This window comes from Malania oleifera, chromosome 2, assembly GCF_029873635.1.
Source record: "Malania oleifera isolate guangnan ecotype guangnan chromosome 2, ASM2987363v1, whole genome shotgun sequence".
NCBI classification, from domain to species: Eukaryota; Viridiplantae; Streptophyta; class Magnoliopsida; order Santalales; family Ximeniaceae; genus Malania; species Malania oleifera.
Genome location: NC_080418.1, coordinates 135,591,195 through 135,607,877, shown reverse-complemented (window position 1 = coordinate 135,607,877; position 16,683 = coordinate 135,591,195). Strand labels below are relative to the sequence as shown.

Here is a 16,683-nt window from a genome sequence, read left to right as displayed (position 1 = left end):
GAAAGGGGGAATGGTGCAAATTTGCAATCTTTTTTATTTAATTTTCTGTTTATGTAAAGTGTTGTTATTTTATGGGTGCTAGGCATATTTCTGTAATTTCTGAATTTTGAGGTTTATTTTGGTTAAATTAGCTTTCGGGGAGCACAGGCAGAGGGGGTGTCATTTTGTAATATTCATGGGGCATTTTTGTCACGGGAGTTATTTTGGTGGGATGTAAGAAGATAAGTTGTTTTTAGAGTGGATTAAGCCCAAAACAGGAGTTAGGAAGCCCCAGGGTTGGTATAAATAGGGTCTTTAATCACTTCTCTAGGAGGTTTTTGCATTTGTCTTTGAGAAGATTTTCCTGCAGGCCACTGCTCCAGACCAGCTAGTGTTGTGAAGATTAGGAGGCTTGGGTTTTGAGGATTTGAACAGCAGTGCATAGCAGACCCTCCATCACTGCTAAGGGTGCAAGAGGTTAGTCGTCAGCATAAAGCCACAGTTACTGTTCTAACACAATGCCAAACAGGTATTGATCTGAGGATTAAGTTGCTTTTCTGCCTAGAAACTGCCCTATTTGCTCAATTGAAATTCGCAGCCGTAATCTCTCTATTATTTTGAGGATTCAGTAGTTATTTGAGTCAAAGAGGGTTGCTAAAATACTATACCGAAATCTGTCTTTATTTGTGAATTTTTTCTTCTACTCCTAAACCTATTTGCATCACACTGAATCGACAAAGTCCAAAAAATAAGGCTAAACAACACATCTCCTCATGATCATCCCTTTCTTACTCCTTGCAAAACCTCTGTACCATATCAGCAAAAAGTGTCTACATTTTGTGGCAGCACCACTTCCTCATTAAAACTGAGAACAGATTGGCCCTAAATTGCTAAGCCACCCAACAATGGAGAAACAAATGCTAAGTTGCTAACTAATTTCCCTCAGTTTTAAACATAATAAAAAATATCTTGATAGCATTAGAAGGCCTACTCAAGTGCAACAGGTCATTAGTTTTTTTTTAATAGCAAGCAACAAAATCATTAGTATTAAGCCTATTAAGAGCCAGATTCCACATGAATACCTTGATCTTGAAAGGAACCATAGCTTGACAAATAAGATTATAAGGAAATTTTCTTTCATGTGTTCACTATTTTACAATTGTTTGAGAGGGCACTAGGTTTTAAAAATCAATTTGGGAAAGAATGATTGAGAGATTTTTTTGAGTCCTGGGTGGGGGAGAAAAATGATCATTTGGTCAGCAGAAGATTGCTTCTACAGTTTGTAGGTCTAAAGAGGAGGTTTTGGTCTTGGGAGTTTGGTGTTCAAAATGCCCCAACCATTTCAACGTAAACCATGGTTGCTTCAAATAATCTTGTGCCATAAGGAGTCAACCTTCAAGGGGAATCTCCATAACCATTTTTAAATCAAAGAAAATTTTCAGACACGACATTCCTGACCCAAACCCCCTTCAAACTTAGGTCTTGTAACCTTATCCCAACTTAGGAGATGATCCCTCTTATCTTCCCTATACTTAATCTATTATTGGTTTTTATACCCATTTATAAAATTAAATAATATTGATATATCTACTTAATATTTTTCACCTGAAACAAACTTACTAGTTTCGATAAAGAGGGGAAACAAGTAGATCTTGAGGGAAAAAAATTGCACTTCAATCTTAAATGCAACACAGCACACAATGAGATAGTTTCATCTCTTTGGGATGTCTAGACACCCCGTAAAGTTGCACTTTTAGGATGATAAATGTGCAGCATGATAACACCTACATAATTTTTTAAGTTAACAGCATACACATTGCATGATCACCAACCAATTTAGAAATACAAAAAAAACATGACACCCCCTTCAAATAAACAAATCTCACATTAAATAAACAGAGTTCTGATCACTTGTTTGATGTACCATCAAAAAGTCAAAAAAGAACTCAAAGGTGGATCAAAATATAAATTGGATACATCTATCATAAAAAGAACAACATGAAACCCTTTTAGATTCTAATTATCAATTTAAGCATTATTTTTGACGTCTGAATGTGCTGAACCTTGATTATGAATATCTAAAGATATTTGAAGATTCTTGATTTTGGTAGCATTTAGAAAGTTAGCAATTTAACATCATGAGAGTCGTGTGATATTTTTTCCTTTGATTTTCTTTCTACTCAAGTTTGCCAGCACATTCCATGTTTCCTTTACCCATGGACACAGCTCCTGGATTTCAAGACACACTATCACATTCAGATTCCAACTAACTTGTGTTGCTATTTTTGGCTTATACAATCATGCTATGTCATCCATGCATCCATAGTTTTTTGCCTTCATATGTTTGCCCCTTGAGGCTTCGATCCACTCATTTATACATTCATGCACTCCATTCATTGGCTCAGTCAAAACATTCAACATTAATTTAGAGCATAGGCATACATTAGTGAGAGACATTCACAGGCTTACCTAAAGGAATGATAGGATATCTATTAGAGGGTTTGACAAATGTATAGTCTCTGCCTTAGTAATGTTTTCATTTAGTCATGAGGTGTGGACCTTTCTTGTTTTGCATCCCATCTTCTTTGCATGTGTTGTACACAAAAAGTGGAAAAATATTTTGCTACCTTAAAGTAGCAAAGGAACCCTGATGAGTTTGGCAAAAGTAAATTTTCAATACATACTTCTAGTGGCCAACAAGTATTTATAAGATTCCCAAGTTCTTAAACCTCTAAAATACATCATCTATCGAGGCAAAGACCAAGGAAATATATATCATGTTTGGGAAAAAAATTGGTAGGTTATGATTGAATAACTGTCTTCTCAAGGTATATAAATCTCTTGCCCATGTGCCCAACTCCATTCACTGTTAGAACATTGAATGACCAATTTGTTAACATGAAACATACATGAAAATTGTTTGGAGCATTTCCTTGGACTATGAGGGGTTATTGCCATAATGCTTTGCCTTTTTTTTTTTTGACAAATGAGAAATCCCCCTAGAAATATAGTAAAAGATATAAATAAGCAGAAAAAGAAGGAACAAAATCACAACACTAAAGCCTGCAACAAATTCTGAAATTCAACTGAAGTAAGGCGTTACCTGAAGCAATTACTTTTAGTGCCTTGCACCAAGCCCCCACTGTTAAAACCTCAACTCACCAAAGTTTACATGCTATTATTTTAACCATCTAGCAGCATGCTGGGTGCACCATGCGGCAGGGAATGCTGGTGGGTGGTGTTTGCACCTTAGATCTTCTTACCAGGGTGGAGAAGGCTGAGATGAAGCCATTTAGGAGTGTAAGAAATTATCACTGGAATGTGTGTGAAAGCGTATTATTTCATTGGCAAGTAGCATAATGGTTCCTTTTTGTTTGTAAGAGTTAAGACCACCTGTTTCTTGAGGGTGAGTAAATGTACCAAGAGCTTCATGAGCTGTAACTTGATTTTCTGTTGAGGGGACATTTGGAATTTCCATCAAGCCCTCCTCATTTTGAGGGACATGTTAGTTTGTTTTATCAAAGCTAATGACTGCATTTCATCTTTGTTTGTCACATCAACATCTTTCATGGGCTTTGAAACTAGCTTCTTCTTCTTGTCATCATTTTTGACATAGAACGAGTAGGTATTGGCATGCTCATCATGGACCGCACTTTGATCTCTTTGCCAAAATGACCAAGTAGAATATGGCATGTTTCCATCAATACCATATCACACCAAATTGATTATTAAGAGAACCCAATTGAAAAATTGATCTTGCATCTTGTTGTCATGAATTCTTCCTTCCCTTTATTGGACCAAAGAATGCGATATGGCTGCAGGTGTTCCTCCACTTCAGGCTTCTTTTTTTCCACCACTACTTCAGCCAACAGATTTTTGCAGCTGTTTTCAACTACTAGTTTACAAAGCTTTCTTCCTGCTGTGCATGTTGTTCTAAAACAAGTCTTCTACAGCCAATCGTCCTTCATCTGAATATTTTCGTCATCTGTCATGCGCTCTTCTTTAGAGGTTGCTATTGCCATATTAATCATTTTGTCATCCAAGATCTTCCTTGTAAGTTGCAATAACCAAGGGTTTCCTTGACATCAAAATAATTTATAGGCAACAGTAACACTAGGACCATCCGCCTTTATTAAGGATAGACAGATTCTAGATGCTGTACTTGTGGCAAATGAGGTGGTGGAGGATGTGAGAAGAAGAGGGAGGGTAGGGGTGGCAAAATGAGTTAACATACCAGGTTTGGGCAGATTGTAAATGGGTCGGAGTTAAACGGGTTGGGTTCGGGTTGACCCGTTTATTAATAGGTCACTGGTATGTAAACCCAAATCCTCCCGTTTAATAAACAGGTTACCCGTTTAAAAATCTAATTTATTTATTTTAGATTTTTTAAAACATTATATATATATATATATATATATATAACATAATTTAAAAAAAAAAAACATTCCTTGCTCTTTCACAGCAAACCCATAAACGCTCCTCAACAAGCCCCCATTTCACAGCAAGCCCATAAAAGCATAAATCCCAGCCGGTAGAAATTAGGGTGAGGGCTGGCTGAAGGTGGGAGCAAAAAGCATTCTTTAAGATCTGATTCGGGGTCATCAGCTTCAATGTGGAATTTCTTCATTGCTTGCAACAATCAACATCTCCTGTTGCTGTTAGTCGAAGGCCGAACAGCCGGAATAGGGTTTCAGGTTTGGGGGAATTGGGGAAATGGGAAATGAGGGTTAGGGACGGATAGGAAGATGGTGTGCGGCGTATGGCTGGAAGATGGCAGAACATGGAAGTTGGATTGTTGGAACTGGAAGAGGAAGATGGCATGTGGGTGCGGGTGCGGCGTGCTGGGCAGTGGATAGAAATTAGAGATTTAGGGTAGAACTTGGAACTGGAAGAGGAAGATGGCGTGCAGGCTGCGGCGTGCTGGGAAGGGGTAGAAATTAGGGTTATTTGGTAATGTGTATATATAGGCAAATAAACGGGTCACCCTACCCGAACCTGCCTAGTCAATAAACAGGTTGGGTCCGGGTTGGCCCGTTTATAAATAGGTTGGCTTGTATTAAACCCTAACCTGGTTTAAATGGGCAGGTCACGGGTCACCCATTGGGTTTTGACCCGTTTTGCCACCCCTAAGGGAGGGGTGTTCTACTCAAATTAGACTTTGAAAAAGCTTATGATATGGTTAGTTGGGGGTTCTTGTATAATGTGTTGGCCTTGAAGGGTTTCCGTGGGAATTGGAGGAAATGGATAAAACAGTGCTTGTCCACAATGCAATGTTAGTTAGAGTAAATGGTCAACCACAGGAGTGGTTTCAGGGCTCATGGGGTTTGATACAAGGGAATCCTCTTTCCTCATTTTTCTTACCTTAGTAGTGGATGTGGTGAGTAGAATGATCAATCATTCCTAGGGTCGCAATGCCATTCAGGATCTCTAAGGGTGGGGTAGTGGGTATAAACTTAGGTTTGATGGAGAGGGTTTGGCTGATTTTGCAGGCTGCACAGTTTTGGAGTGGTCTCTTACTTATTTGGGTCTTCCCCTTGGTGGTAATCCTAGTTATATTTTGTTTTGGGACCCAATAGTGGAGAGACTCGGGAATAGTTTGGGTGAGTGGGAAATAGTTTACTTGTCTTTATCACCTTCATAAATGCTACTTTTACGAGTATACTTGTATATTTTCTTTCTCTTTTCAACATTCCAGTTGAGGTTGCAGCGACCTTGGAGAGGATTATGAGGGATTTTTAATGGTCAGGATTTGGGGAATGTAAGAAAAATCATCTAGTTAGCGGGATACTATTAGAAGACCCAAGTCTAAAGGGGGTTTGGGGCTTGGGAATATGGATTCTAAAAACATTTCACTAGTTGGAAAATGACTTTGGAGGTTGACTCCCTTTGGCACATGTAATTAGAAGTAAATATGATCGGTATTCAAATGGATGAGATACCAAAGGAAGCTGTTGTGCTTCTCATGCTAGTCCTTGGAAATTCATCAAACAGCCCATTTATTCTATGCTCTTACTCATTTTCAAGTTGGTAATGGAAACAACATTTGTTTTTAGGAAGATATGTAGGGGGTGAGGTTTTGTTGGAGTCTTTAGTCCCCCGTCTTTTTAGTTGTTTAGGTTACACAATTCTCCAATTATTGATATCAAGAATTTGGAAGGGGGTTCTTTTTCTTGGGACTTCCTCTTTTCAGGAATCTCAATGAGAGAGAAGTTGATGATTTACTATTTTATTGGGAGTGCTGGAGCTTTTTTCACCCATGGTGAGAGATGACTCGAGGAATTGGGTAGAGGATTCCTCTTATTTTTTCAATTAAATCTTTTTTTCTCTCAACTTATGAAATCCTCAAGTCTCTGTACTTTTCCTATGAATAATTTTATTTGGAAGGCTAAGGTTCCTTTCAAAACTAAAGGTTTCATTTGGACTGTGGTACTTTATCGGCTAAATACCAATGATTTCTTGCAGAAAAGGGGGCCTCACAAAGCTATAGTCCAAATATATGTATCATGTGCCATGACTCAAATGAAACTATCAACCATTTGTTTCTATAGGATAGCTAAGCGGCTCTGGTTTTTGTTGTTTTCAATCTTTGGTGAGGCTGTGGTTTTCCCAAGGACAGTTGAACCATTTAGAATCATTGCTCTCCTTTGGACTCTTTGGACAGAGAGGAATGCAAGGCTTTTTAATGGCAAATCAAACCCTCCTTGCATCCTTTGGGATAGAGTGGTTTTCCTTGCGTCTTGTTGGGCTCATTCTTTTGGGTTTTTTTGAGGTTTACTTTTGTCAGATCTACAAAGGAACTCGAGGGGAGTATTATTGTAATCCTTTTGGTTTTCTTATTTCTTTAGGAGGATCCCTTTTCCTCCATCTTGATGTAAATTCTTCTCTTGTTAATGAACATCTTTTTCTATAAAAAATAAATGTAAGTGGGCAACCATATTTAAGGATTGAAACTTGAATAAAATACTCATGGGTAGATCCAAGAAACAAAACCAACGGACTTGTCAGAAAAGTAAACCAACAGACTTGTTAGAAAAGTTGAAGAGGATTTACTAAAAATGAGATAAGCTTAACAATCCCAAATGAAGCAGCAAACAGGCAAACCAGCCAAGGAAGGAACTACTCTGATACCAATTTGATGCAAATGTATGTTGGAATAGAGAAAAATTCATGACTAAAGACTGAAGTTTCAGAATAATATTTTAGCAATCTTCTGTTAAACAACTACTGAATCCTCAGAATAATAAAGAGATTACTGATGTGAATTTCAGTCCAGAAAATACGGCAATCTCTAGGAACAAGAGCAGCTTAATACTCAGATCAGTACTTGTTCTGGCACTATTTCAAAACAGTAACAGCGGCAATCTACTAGCCTCTCGTGCTGTTAGCAGCAATGGAGAGATTGGTAGGCACTGCTGGGTCGAATCCTCAAAAATCAAGCCTCCAAATCTTCACAACTCTTGCTGGTCTGGAGCTGAGCTCTGCAGAGGAATCTTCTAAAAATAAAAAAATGCCAAAAATCTCCTGGAAAATTGGCTGAAAGCTCCTACTTGTATGAGCCACAAGGCTCCCGAGAGAAGCTTACTCCCATTTTGCACTTAACCCCTTTAGAAACACCGAATCTTCTAATGCCCCACCAAAAATGAAACCCATCATAAAAGTACCACCCAAATATCACAAAATGAATCCCTCCCCCCACCCTCCCCTAAAAAAGCTTATTTAATCAAAATAAGCCCCAAATTTCAGAAAATACATAAATATGCCTAGCACCCATAAATAAACTGCACTTGATATGAACCGAAAATTAAATGAAAAATGCAAGATTGCATCGGACAGGAAAGCAAAGATTTTTAATGGCTCATTTTTTTATGGGATAGGGTTGTTTTCCTTGCTTCCTTTTAGGTTCATTCTTTGGGCTTTTTTTGGGGAGTTTTGTTGTCTAATCTTTCAAAGGGGTTGGAGGAGGGGAGCCTTATTGTAACTTTTTTTCTTTTTTTTCCTGTTCTTTAGGAGGATAACTAGACTTATAGGCCAAAAAATAAGCAACATTAACAGACCTTTCCTCTTAGGCACCAAGTGATAAAAATAGAGTTAATTCTCTTACCGAAGATACTATCAAAATGGTCTCTTCAAAATCTTCATTAGATCCCCCTTACCCACATCCCAACAATCCCTAATAGAAAGCTGCGGTCCACCCATCTGGGCCCAGCTTATCCCTGTCCATCCCAGAGGACATAACCATATTCACTCTCCTCAAAAAGCCGTTCCAACCATACTTATCTCTAGAAATCAGACTCCATTCTAACTCCTCATGCATAGACCTACACCCATCCTCCTTCGCACAAATTAGGGAAAAAAAAATTGTAATCTCATTAACTATGAAACTAGAATGCGTACTAACCTCACCACCCTCAAATTTCTATTTCCCTAATCAAGTAATCATATTCTTTCTTCTCTTGCCATTAGCCAGCCTATGAAAAAATTTTGAATTACAACCGCCCTTCGTAACCCATTTAAATTTAATTTTTTTTGTTTCCAAAATCCTCATTTCAATAAAAATAGCCTCCCCGAACCTCATTTTTCAACATCTGTTAGTCCAATGAAATGAATGCTCACCTTCTCCTGCATTGTAGGGTTGCTACTCACAGTTGGAGTGCCCCTTTTTCTTGCTTTGGTGAAGACTGGGTGCCTTCGGCTGTGGGTAAATTTTTGCTCCTGAGTTTTTTGGCTTTGGAAAGAGTAGGAAGGGAAAGGTGCTAGGGCAGCACCATGTTTGCTATTTTCTGGATGTTATGGGTCGAGAGAAATGCAAGAACCTTCAATGATCGCGTAACCTCCTCACTTTTGTTGGGGGATAAAGTGATCATTTTACCCTCTATTAGGGTCCACTAATTCAGGTTCTTTAGGAGTTTCCCCGATCTTGTTAGGGATTGGGTGGCAGTGCTTCTGTAATTACTTTTGTAATTTTTAGCTGTATTTGTAATTTTTTGGCTGTATTTTACACTCTTCTTGGGAGGACATCTTGTTCTCCTTTCATTGATCCATCTGGTTCTGTTGGTAACATAATTCTTTTTCTTATTGAAAAAAAAAATAAAAAATCCCTTTTTTCTTCTTTCCTATCCAATCGATTGAGCTCATCAAGAATGCTCTTCTTCTTAGCCCTAATATCCTCAAAAACTTTGATATACCACTTCTTAAATCCTTGTTATATGATGCCTGTGATTTTTCATAACATAAAACCTTCCCACCCCTTCTCAAGTTCCTCACTCCAATCACTCCTAACCAAGGACAGAAAAGACTTATGGCCAAGCCATATATTTTCGAACCTGAACAGAGAACCCCAATTAATTTTGCGAGACTCTAATAAATAGGGAAATGATCCTGTAGTAGTCTAGACAAATCACCTTAGAGAGATCAGAAAACTCCTCCTCCCGCTCACTACAAAACAAAAACCTATCTAACTCACTAGCAACTGATCTGAACTGACCAATAAAATAAAGCATTACCTAAAGGAATCCCTTAGCTCACAATCATTATATTGGTCCAAACATTTTTAAACAAATTGGTAATTCTTGTGACTGGGTTTGTTATAAATATGATATTTATAACACATAGTACCCATAGATTCCCCCCCTCCCTCCCCCACCCCCCCTTCTGAAACTAGAATTTTGAGTGGAAGTCTAATAGAGCACCTAATTTGGGGAAAAAACTTTAAATTCCATACTATCTATTACCTTAGCATATGGTCTGTTATTGTAAGTGAGTTGGGGAATTTGTTGATATATACAACAACAACAACAACAACAAAACCAAGCCTTAGTCCCATTAGGTGGGGTCGGCTATATGAATCATTTCCGGCCAATTGTTGATATATTTGGATCATAATTGAAAAGATTTTTATTGACAAAAGATTTTGCAATCTATCCTAACATTGTTGGAGATAGAGGTGGTGCAATGCCCTATGTGCTTATATTTGTGTGCATGTACTTGTATTTTTTTTCTCTGGTGCAACCAAGAAACATCAGACAACCCTTGCCATATGAGAAAAGTTAGCAAAGTCAGTTAGACTACTGCATGTCATGCATGTGTAGATATAGTAAATTTTAGTGATAGATGTGTGCACCTAGAGTATTTTGAAATGTTTGGATAATGAATTGAAGGATACCTTTGTCTAATGCAATGCTTTGCTCACTCACGTTTTTTATATATGGTATAGTGATAGCTTGTGCTTTGAAAAACATAACGAAACAACTTCTTTTTTTTCTGGATATTCTAATGTTTCATTGATGTTATTTAAGTAAGGGCTGCTATTTTGGGGATTTGAGCAAAAATGAGGTTGTAAGAGTTGGTTCTTGATGTGAAAATTACAAATTGTCAATAAGATGCCACTGCTGACCTTTTCTCTTTTTTGTATAATCGTATTAAAAGTAAGCTGAGTTGAGCTAAGGCTCTCAAAATATATGTTTTTGCATTAGGGATTGTATAAATCAACTGGATTGCTTCGTGTGAGCTCCTATCTAAGTGGACTTTTAAGTTTCTTGTTTCTTGCTGGTCAAATGGATTCTTTAATTTATTATTATTTTGGCTTTTGGCAGGATGATAGCAGGAAAGTAGCATCCATGTTATTTCCGTCTCTAAGCCCCCTATTTAAACGGAAGAAAGATCATGGTATTCATTTTCTACTTAGTCACATGCCTCTCATCTGCTTCTCTGTTGACTTCTTAGGCTGCGCTGAATTCTTTTGGTTATTTTTTACACTTTTTGCTTTTCTTATTTTGTTTGCCCTAGGGTTTCTCAGACTTTATGAAGGAGATGCCTCTTCTCCTGATTGTACATTCTTATTCTATCTAATGAATTTCTTTTTCTATCAAAAAAAAAAAAATCGGAAGTTTCATTGGTGTTCCCTTTGGGAAATCTGCAAATCTGCTGTATCAAGGTTTCCTTAATTTAGTGACTGCATCATGGACCAAGCAAGTCTGGTGGATTGGAGAATAGTACTAAAATTATAAATTTATGATGCCTCTCATGAAGCTTGGTGCTATGTCCTTGTAGAAAAGAAACAGCCCTTTGAGTCCTGTGGCCCCTGTCAAAGAACAGTCTCTCAAGCCACTCATTAAATGAAACACTATGGTGGTGCAAGTGAGGTCGTCTTCGCGCAAACTCAACAAATCCTCCATCCACTGGACAGCACAGTTACTCATTTATTCCTCTAATTTATCCGTCCATAGTACTTAAACATGAAACCACTGTATTGTCAATTTCTCTATGGATCTCTATCCGTAATCCCTTGATAAAAATAATTTATATATCTTTGCCTCCAACTAATCTCTTCCCATATCTTAATTGATCCTTAGCCTTGTGATGCAGTTGATGGACATACTTCTTTCTTTTCTCTTCAAGAAGTTTTAATATGTTGACTTCTAGATTGCAGAATAATCCCTTCTCAGATTTTTTAAATCCTTCTGTGGTAGTAAAGTCCATGTGAGCAAAACTTTCAAGTTGAAGGTACTCTTACCATTTATTTAGCTGCCTATGAACCTCTCCTCCAACCACATCAATTTTTTCATTCTCATTTTTCTATGCACTTAAGGGTACACTCAAACAAGAAAGACACAGATTAGTCATAGGAAAGCCTCTCTATAGTGGAGGTAGGGCTGTGTTCATCACGTCCTCCCCAAGAACCCCTGATATGGCTTGAGAGCTTGATGTGCTGGATGTTATATTCTTTTCTTTCTTTATAAATCTTTCCTATAGTCTTTTAACAATAAAGTCCCTTGGGGTTTTACAAGGAAAAAATAAGGACCTTATTTAGTGGCCAAATGTTTGACTTGAGCCTACTTTGCTAAGAGGAGAAAGAGAAAGGGAAGGCAGATGACAGACAACAATTCTTCCCACCAGCTAATCTGCAGATACACACTTACTTCAGAAAATTCTTTCATCTATCTCCTGACTGATGATTTTAATTTCCCTTTTTCAATAGAAAACTGTGTCCTATCACTTAAAGAACCTGACCTACCAAGCAGGTTGATGCTGATAAACCTATAGCGCTTGTGCAATTTTCAGTGATTTTTTAAGAGGAGGGAGTAAATTGCTCCTGTAGCTATTGTTAAGGAGGGGCATGTTCCAGTTAAAATAAAAGATTTTTTCTTCTTTTTCTTTTCAGCAAAACCCCAATAATATGGGGGGGGACTTTGTTAAATTATCTTTTCTTTTCCTTTCTTTGTTTTTGAGTTATTGTTTTGTGGGTGGGAAGTGGGTGGAGGCATAATCATTTGGTTTTTCATCTTTAAGATAAGGTCAATGTCCTTTTTCTCCAGATAATTAGAGTGGATGTATACAGAAGGCCACCAAGAGGGTACCAAGTGCCAACCCATGTACAACAAATCATTTACAGGACAAAAAATCAACAAAGTCAGTATTGTCCTCTGCATGTTCATCACTCTCAGCACTACACCAAAATATATAAACAATTTAGCCCTCTATCAGTGATTTTCTTTCCATATAATTCCATACCCTTAAATTCTCTCCTTTCCTGTACTCAGATCCATATCCACAGTAGAGGAAAATGTGTCGAACTGTTTCTAAATTCTCCTTGCACAGGTAAGCATGAATTTTTCAGAATCCAACAAAGTTATCTCAAGTTAAAACTGTCCCCTGCTTTGCCTCTGATGCCAGGAAAGACACCTTGCTTGGACCGATTTGGCTTCCATATCACCCTCCAGAGGATATGCTTCTGTCTCAGTCCCTCCACCCTGAAAATCTTGAGATTTAACAGTGAATGTGCTTCCACTGTTCATCCTCCAGCTCACTGTCTTCTCCTTGAGCTGTGAAGTCATATCAGGGAAATCATGAAAAATTGAGAAAAATGTCAGCTCCCACTCTTGTGCCTGCCTTCCAAAATTTGCATTTCAAAGGGTTCCACTGTCATGATGAAGAAACAAGATGACACCCAGCTACTTTATCCAATGTTGAAGCACACACCATCATTTCTTGCAACAAAGCTATGCAATTCATGGAGAAGTTACAGAGAACCATCATTGAAATCTAGTATGGGTCTGATGGGAATGTTGTCTGGAAAGTAGAGAACCACGTGGAATAGGGGTGTGAAATTCACAGGATAAGAAGGGTTTAGAAGATGTTTTCCTTCAAATGGACCTTATCATATGCAGTGGAGAATTATTTTTGGAAAGATGGTGTGAGCATCAACCTTTAAAATTTATCTTTATAAATGGCTTTCCAACCTCCTGGCTGGCGAACAAGGGATGGGGAGGAGAGACATGTAGTAAACTGAGAGATTACATAAAAATGATCTCTATGAGAGTGAGCATTCCCTACATTAATAATTACTTCATCTTCCAACCAGCTAGCTTCTTTTCATGCTTCTCAACTATAGGATCCCTCAAGGATTTCTCCTTAAATTTGGCCAAGTACATCAAAGGAAGTTTCCCCACCTTACACCCCAAAATCTCTAAGAGAGAACAACCATCCAATCCCCCTTCCCCTCAACTCCCAACTAGAATGAGTTTGCTCTTAAGTAAACCTTAAGAATTTCCTCTGCATCTGCCCTGCACAAAATGATGATATCATCTGCAAATAATAAATGGGAGATCATGCTATTCTTGTCCTCTATCCCAACAATCAAGAGATCAATCTATAAAGCTCTTGTTAACATCTTGCTAAGCACTTGCATGATAAGGATGAACATCAAAGGAGCATGGATTCCTTGCCTCGATGCTTCCATTGACATGAAGAATCTTGTTGAGCACAAGGTCCCATAAGGAGGGCCTTCTTTTGTTGGCTCCCAAGTTCAAGCTTCTGTGGAAGTTGCATATGGCTCTTTGATCTTTGATTGTGTAAGGATTGTGAAGTTAGCCCAGGTGAAAGCTTAACCACACAACAGAAAGTTTTAGTGTTAGATATATGTATTAAAAAATGGAAGAGAAAAAGGATAAAATAAACCAGTGTAAGGGAACTAGGTGGTGGAACCTAAAGGGAGAAAATATAATAAAATTTAAAGATAAAATAGTCAAAGATGGCAATTGGACTATAGAGAATGGTATAGACACAAACACTCTTTGGAGTAGGATAGCTAGCTTTATTAAAAAGATAGCAAGAGAGGATTTTTGGTGAATCAAGAGGAAGATTGAATTTGGTATAAAACATGGCAAAAATGTAGAAGCATGGAAAACTTTGAAAAGTATAAAGAGGTGAGAAAGATGCAAAAAAGGTTGTTAGTGAAGTTAAACATAAATCATTTAATAATTTGTATGCTAGATTAGATACAAAATGGGAAAGAGATTTTTAAAGTCGCTAAAGCTAGAGAAAGAAAGAGCAAAGATTTAGGAAATGTAAAATGTATAAAAAGTGAGGATGATGTTGTTTTGGTTATGGAAGAAGACATGAAAGAAGGATGTCGAAGTTACTTTAGTAAGCTATTTAATGAAAACCAAGTAGAAGGCTTAAACTTAGAATTGACAAATGAGGAATAGATTAAAAATATGAGATTTATTCACAAGATTAGAGTTAACATGGTTAAGTTTGTACTAAAAAAGATGAAAAATGGAAAATCTATAGGACCAAATAACATACCAATTGAAGTTTGGAAATGCTTAGGTGATAATAGAATTATATGGTTAACTAATTTATTTTACAAAATTATAAAAATTAAGAAAATGCTAGAAGAATGGAGGAAAAATACTATAATACCTATATACAAAAATAAAGGAGATATTCAAAATTGTAATAACTATTATGGAATTAAACTTATGAGTTATACAATGAAACTGTGGGAAAGGGTAGTTGAACAATGATTAAGGCTGGAAACGAAGGTCTCAGAAGATCAATTTGGTTTTATGTCTGGAGGATCTACTACAAAAGCTATATATCTTTTAAGAAGATTAATGGAAAAATTTAGGGAAGAGAAGAGGGACTTGCATATGGTATTTATTGACTTAGAGAAAGCGTATGATAGGATACCAATGAGAGTTCTATCGTGAGTTTTAGAAAAAAAGAGTGTATGTAGTAGGTATACTAATGTCATTAAGGATATGTATGACTAGTGTTAGGACTATAGGTGGAGAAACTAGAAAGTTTTCAATCACAATAGGTGTACATCAAGGATCTGCTTTGAGCCCTTATCTTTTTGCGTTAGTGATGGATGAACTGAGTAGGAGTGACCAAAATGAGGTTCCGTGGTGTATGTTATTTGCAAATGATATTGTCTTGATTGATGAAATTAGGGGTGGAGTAGAATCTAAGTTAGAATTATGGAGAGAAACTTTAGAATTTAGAGGCTTTAGAATAAGTAGAAATAAGACAGAATATATAAAATGTAATTTCAGTAATAGTAGGAGGAACATTGGAGACAAAGTTAAACTTGATGTGAAGAAATCAATAGCACTAGTGGATTTTGATACCTTGTATCTATTATGCAAGATGAAGGAGAAGTTAAAGTTGTAATACATAGAGTTAAAGCAGGTTGGGTAAAATGGAGAAGTGCTTTGAGTGTGCTTTGTGATCATAGAATACTCTTAAAATTAAAAGAGAAGTTTTATAGGACGGCTATAAGATCAGCTATGCTATATGGATTAGAATGTTGGGCGATGAAGAAACAAAATATCCAAAATGTAAAATTTTCCAAGATGAGAATGCTTAGATGGATGAGTGGCATAACGCTAAAAGATAAATTAAGAAATGAACATTTTCGTGGTAAGTTAGGTGTAACTCTTGTAGAAGATAAGAAAAACGAGGGACGATTTAGATGGTTTGTGCACTTGCAATGTAGGCCACATAGTGCACCAGTGAGGAAGAGTGAATTAGTTACTATGAGGGGCAGTAGAAGCAGTAGTGGTAGACCTAAAAGAACTTGGAATGAGATAGTGAGGTAAGGACTTTATAGCCCTGAATTTGTCAAAGGAAATTGTCTATGATCACATAAATTGGAAGAAAAGGATTCATGTAGTCAACCCCACTTAGTGGGACTTAAGGTTTGGTTTTTTTTTTTTGTTGTTTCAATCTCCACCCCATTGAAGAAGTTAAACTCCAATATACTTTGCTACTTTATGGAGATTCTTGTTTTTTATGACTTTCTCACCATCTTTAAACTAAAGATCCTTGATTATTGGCGCCACGAGATTTCTTCAATCTCAATTGTATTGAATGACTCTTTTTGACATTTATTCTTCTCTCTTTATCTTCCATAGACAAATCTCCTTCTTCCTAACATCCAGCAGGTTTATCTCCATATAAGTTACTCCTTTTCATAAACAGTTTGTTTGCAGCCATGTAGCTAGCATAGCCCTCTGCTTGAAAGCCATTTCACTAGTCCCTTAGGGGGGCTGTTTGGTATAACTGTCAAAAAATTAGAGAAACAAAAACCATAAATGAAAACCAAAAATTAGAAACAGAAACTAAAAACTAGAAACCAGCAACCTGTTTGGTTAGCATTTATAAAGCTAATACAATTAAAAACTTAACTAAAGAATTGCTCATTTTCATCTTTAAATCAAATAATATTATAAAAATATGATTAAAATGATAAGATTACAAATCATACGCATAAAAAATTACTATAATAACAATAAAGTTTATTATACTTATTTTACTTTAATTGTTCTACTTTCAAATTTTACTTTACAATAAAAAATTTATTGGGAGAAAGCCAGAGAAATTGATAAATCGGGATTTAAACTTTGGTACACTGGAAAA

The 16,683-nt window shown here is 36.9% G+C and overlaps 1 protein-coding gene across 1 annotated transcript in view; it reads left to right on the top strand.

The window, feature by feature from the left end:
- LOC131149579 (Holliday junction resolvase MOC1, chloroplastic) overlaps window positions 1–16,683 on the top strand; it is a 38,324-nt gene that overhangs the window by 15,364 nt on the left and 6,277 nt on the right. Inside the window, exon 5 of the mRNA XM_058100159.1 lies at window positions 10,572–10,644. Within this exon, the coding sequence (XP_057956142.1) occupies window positions 10,572–10,644 (73 nt within the window). The remainder of the gene's footprint in view (window positions 1–10,571; window positions 10,645–16,683) is intronic.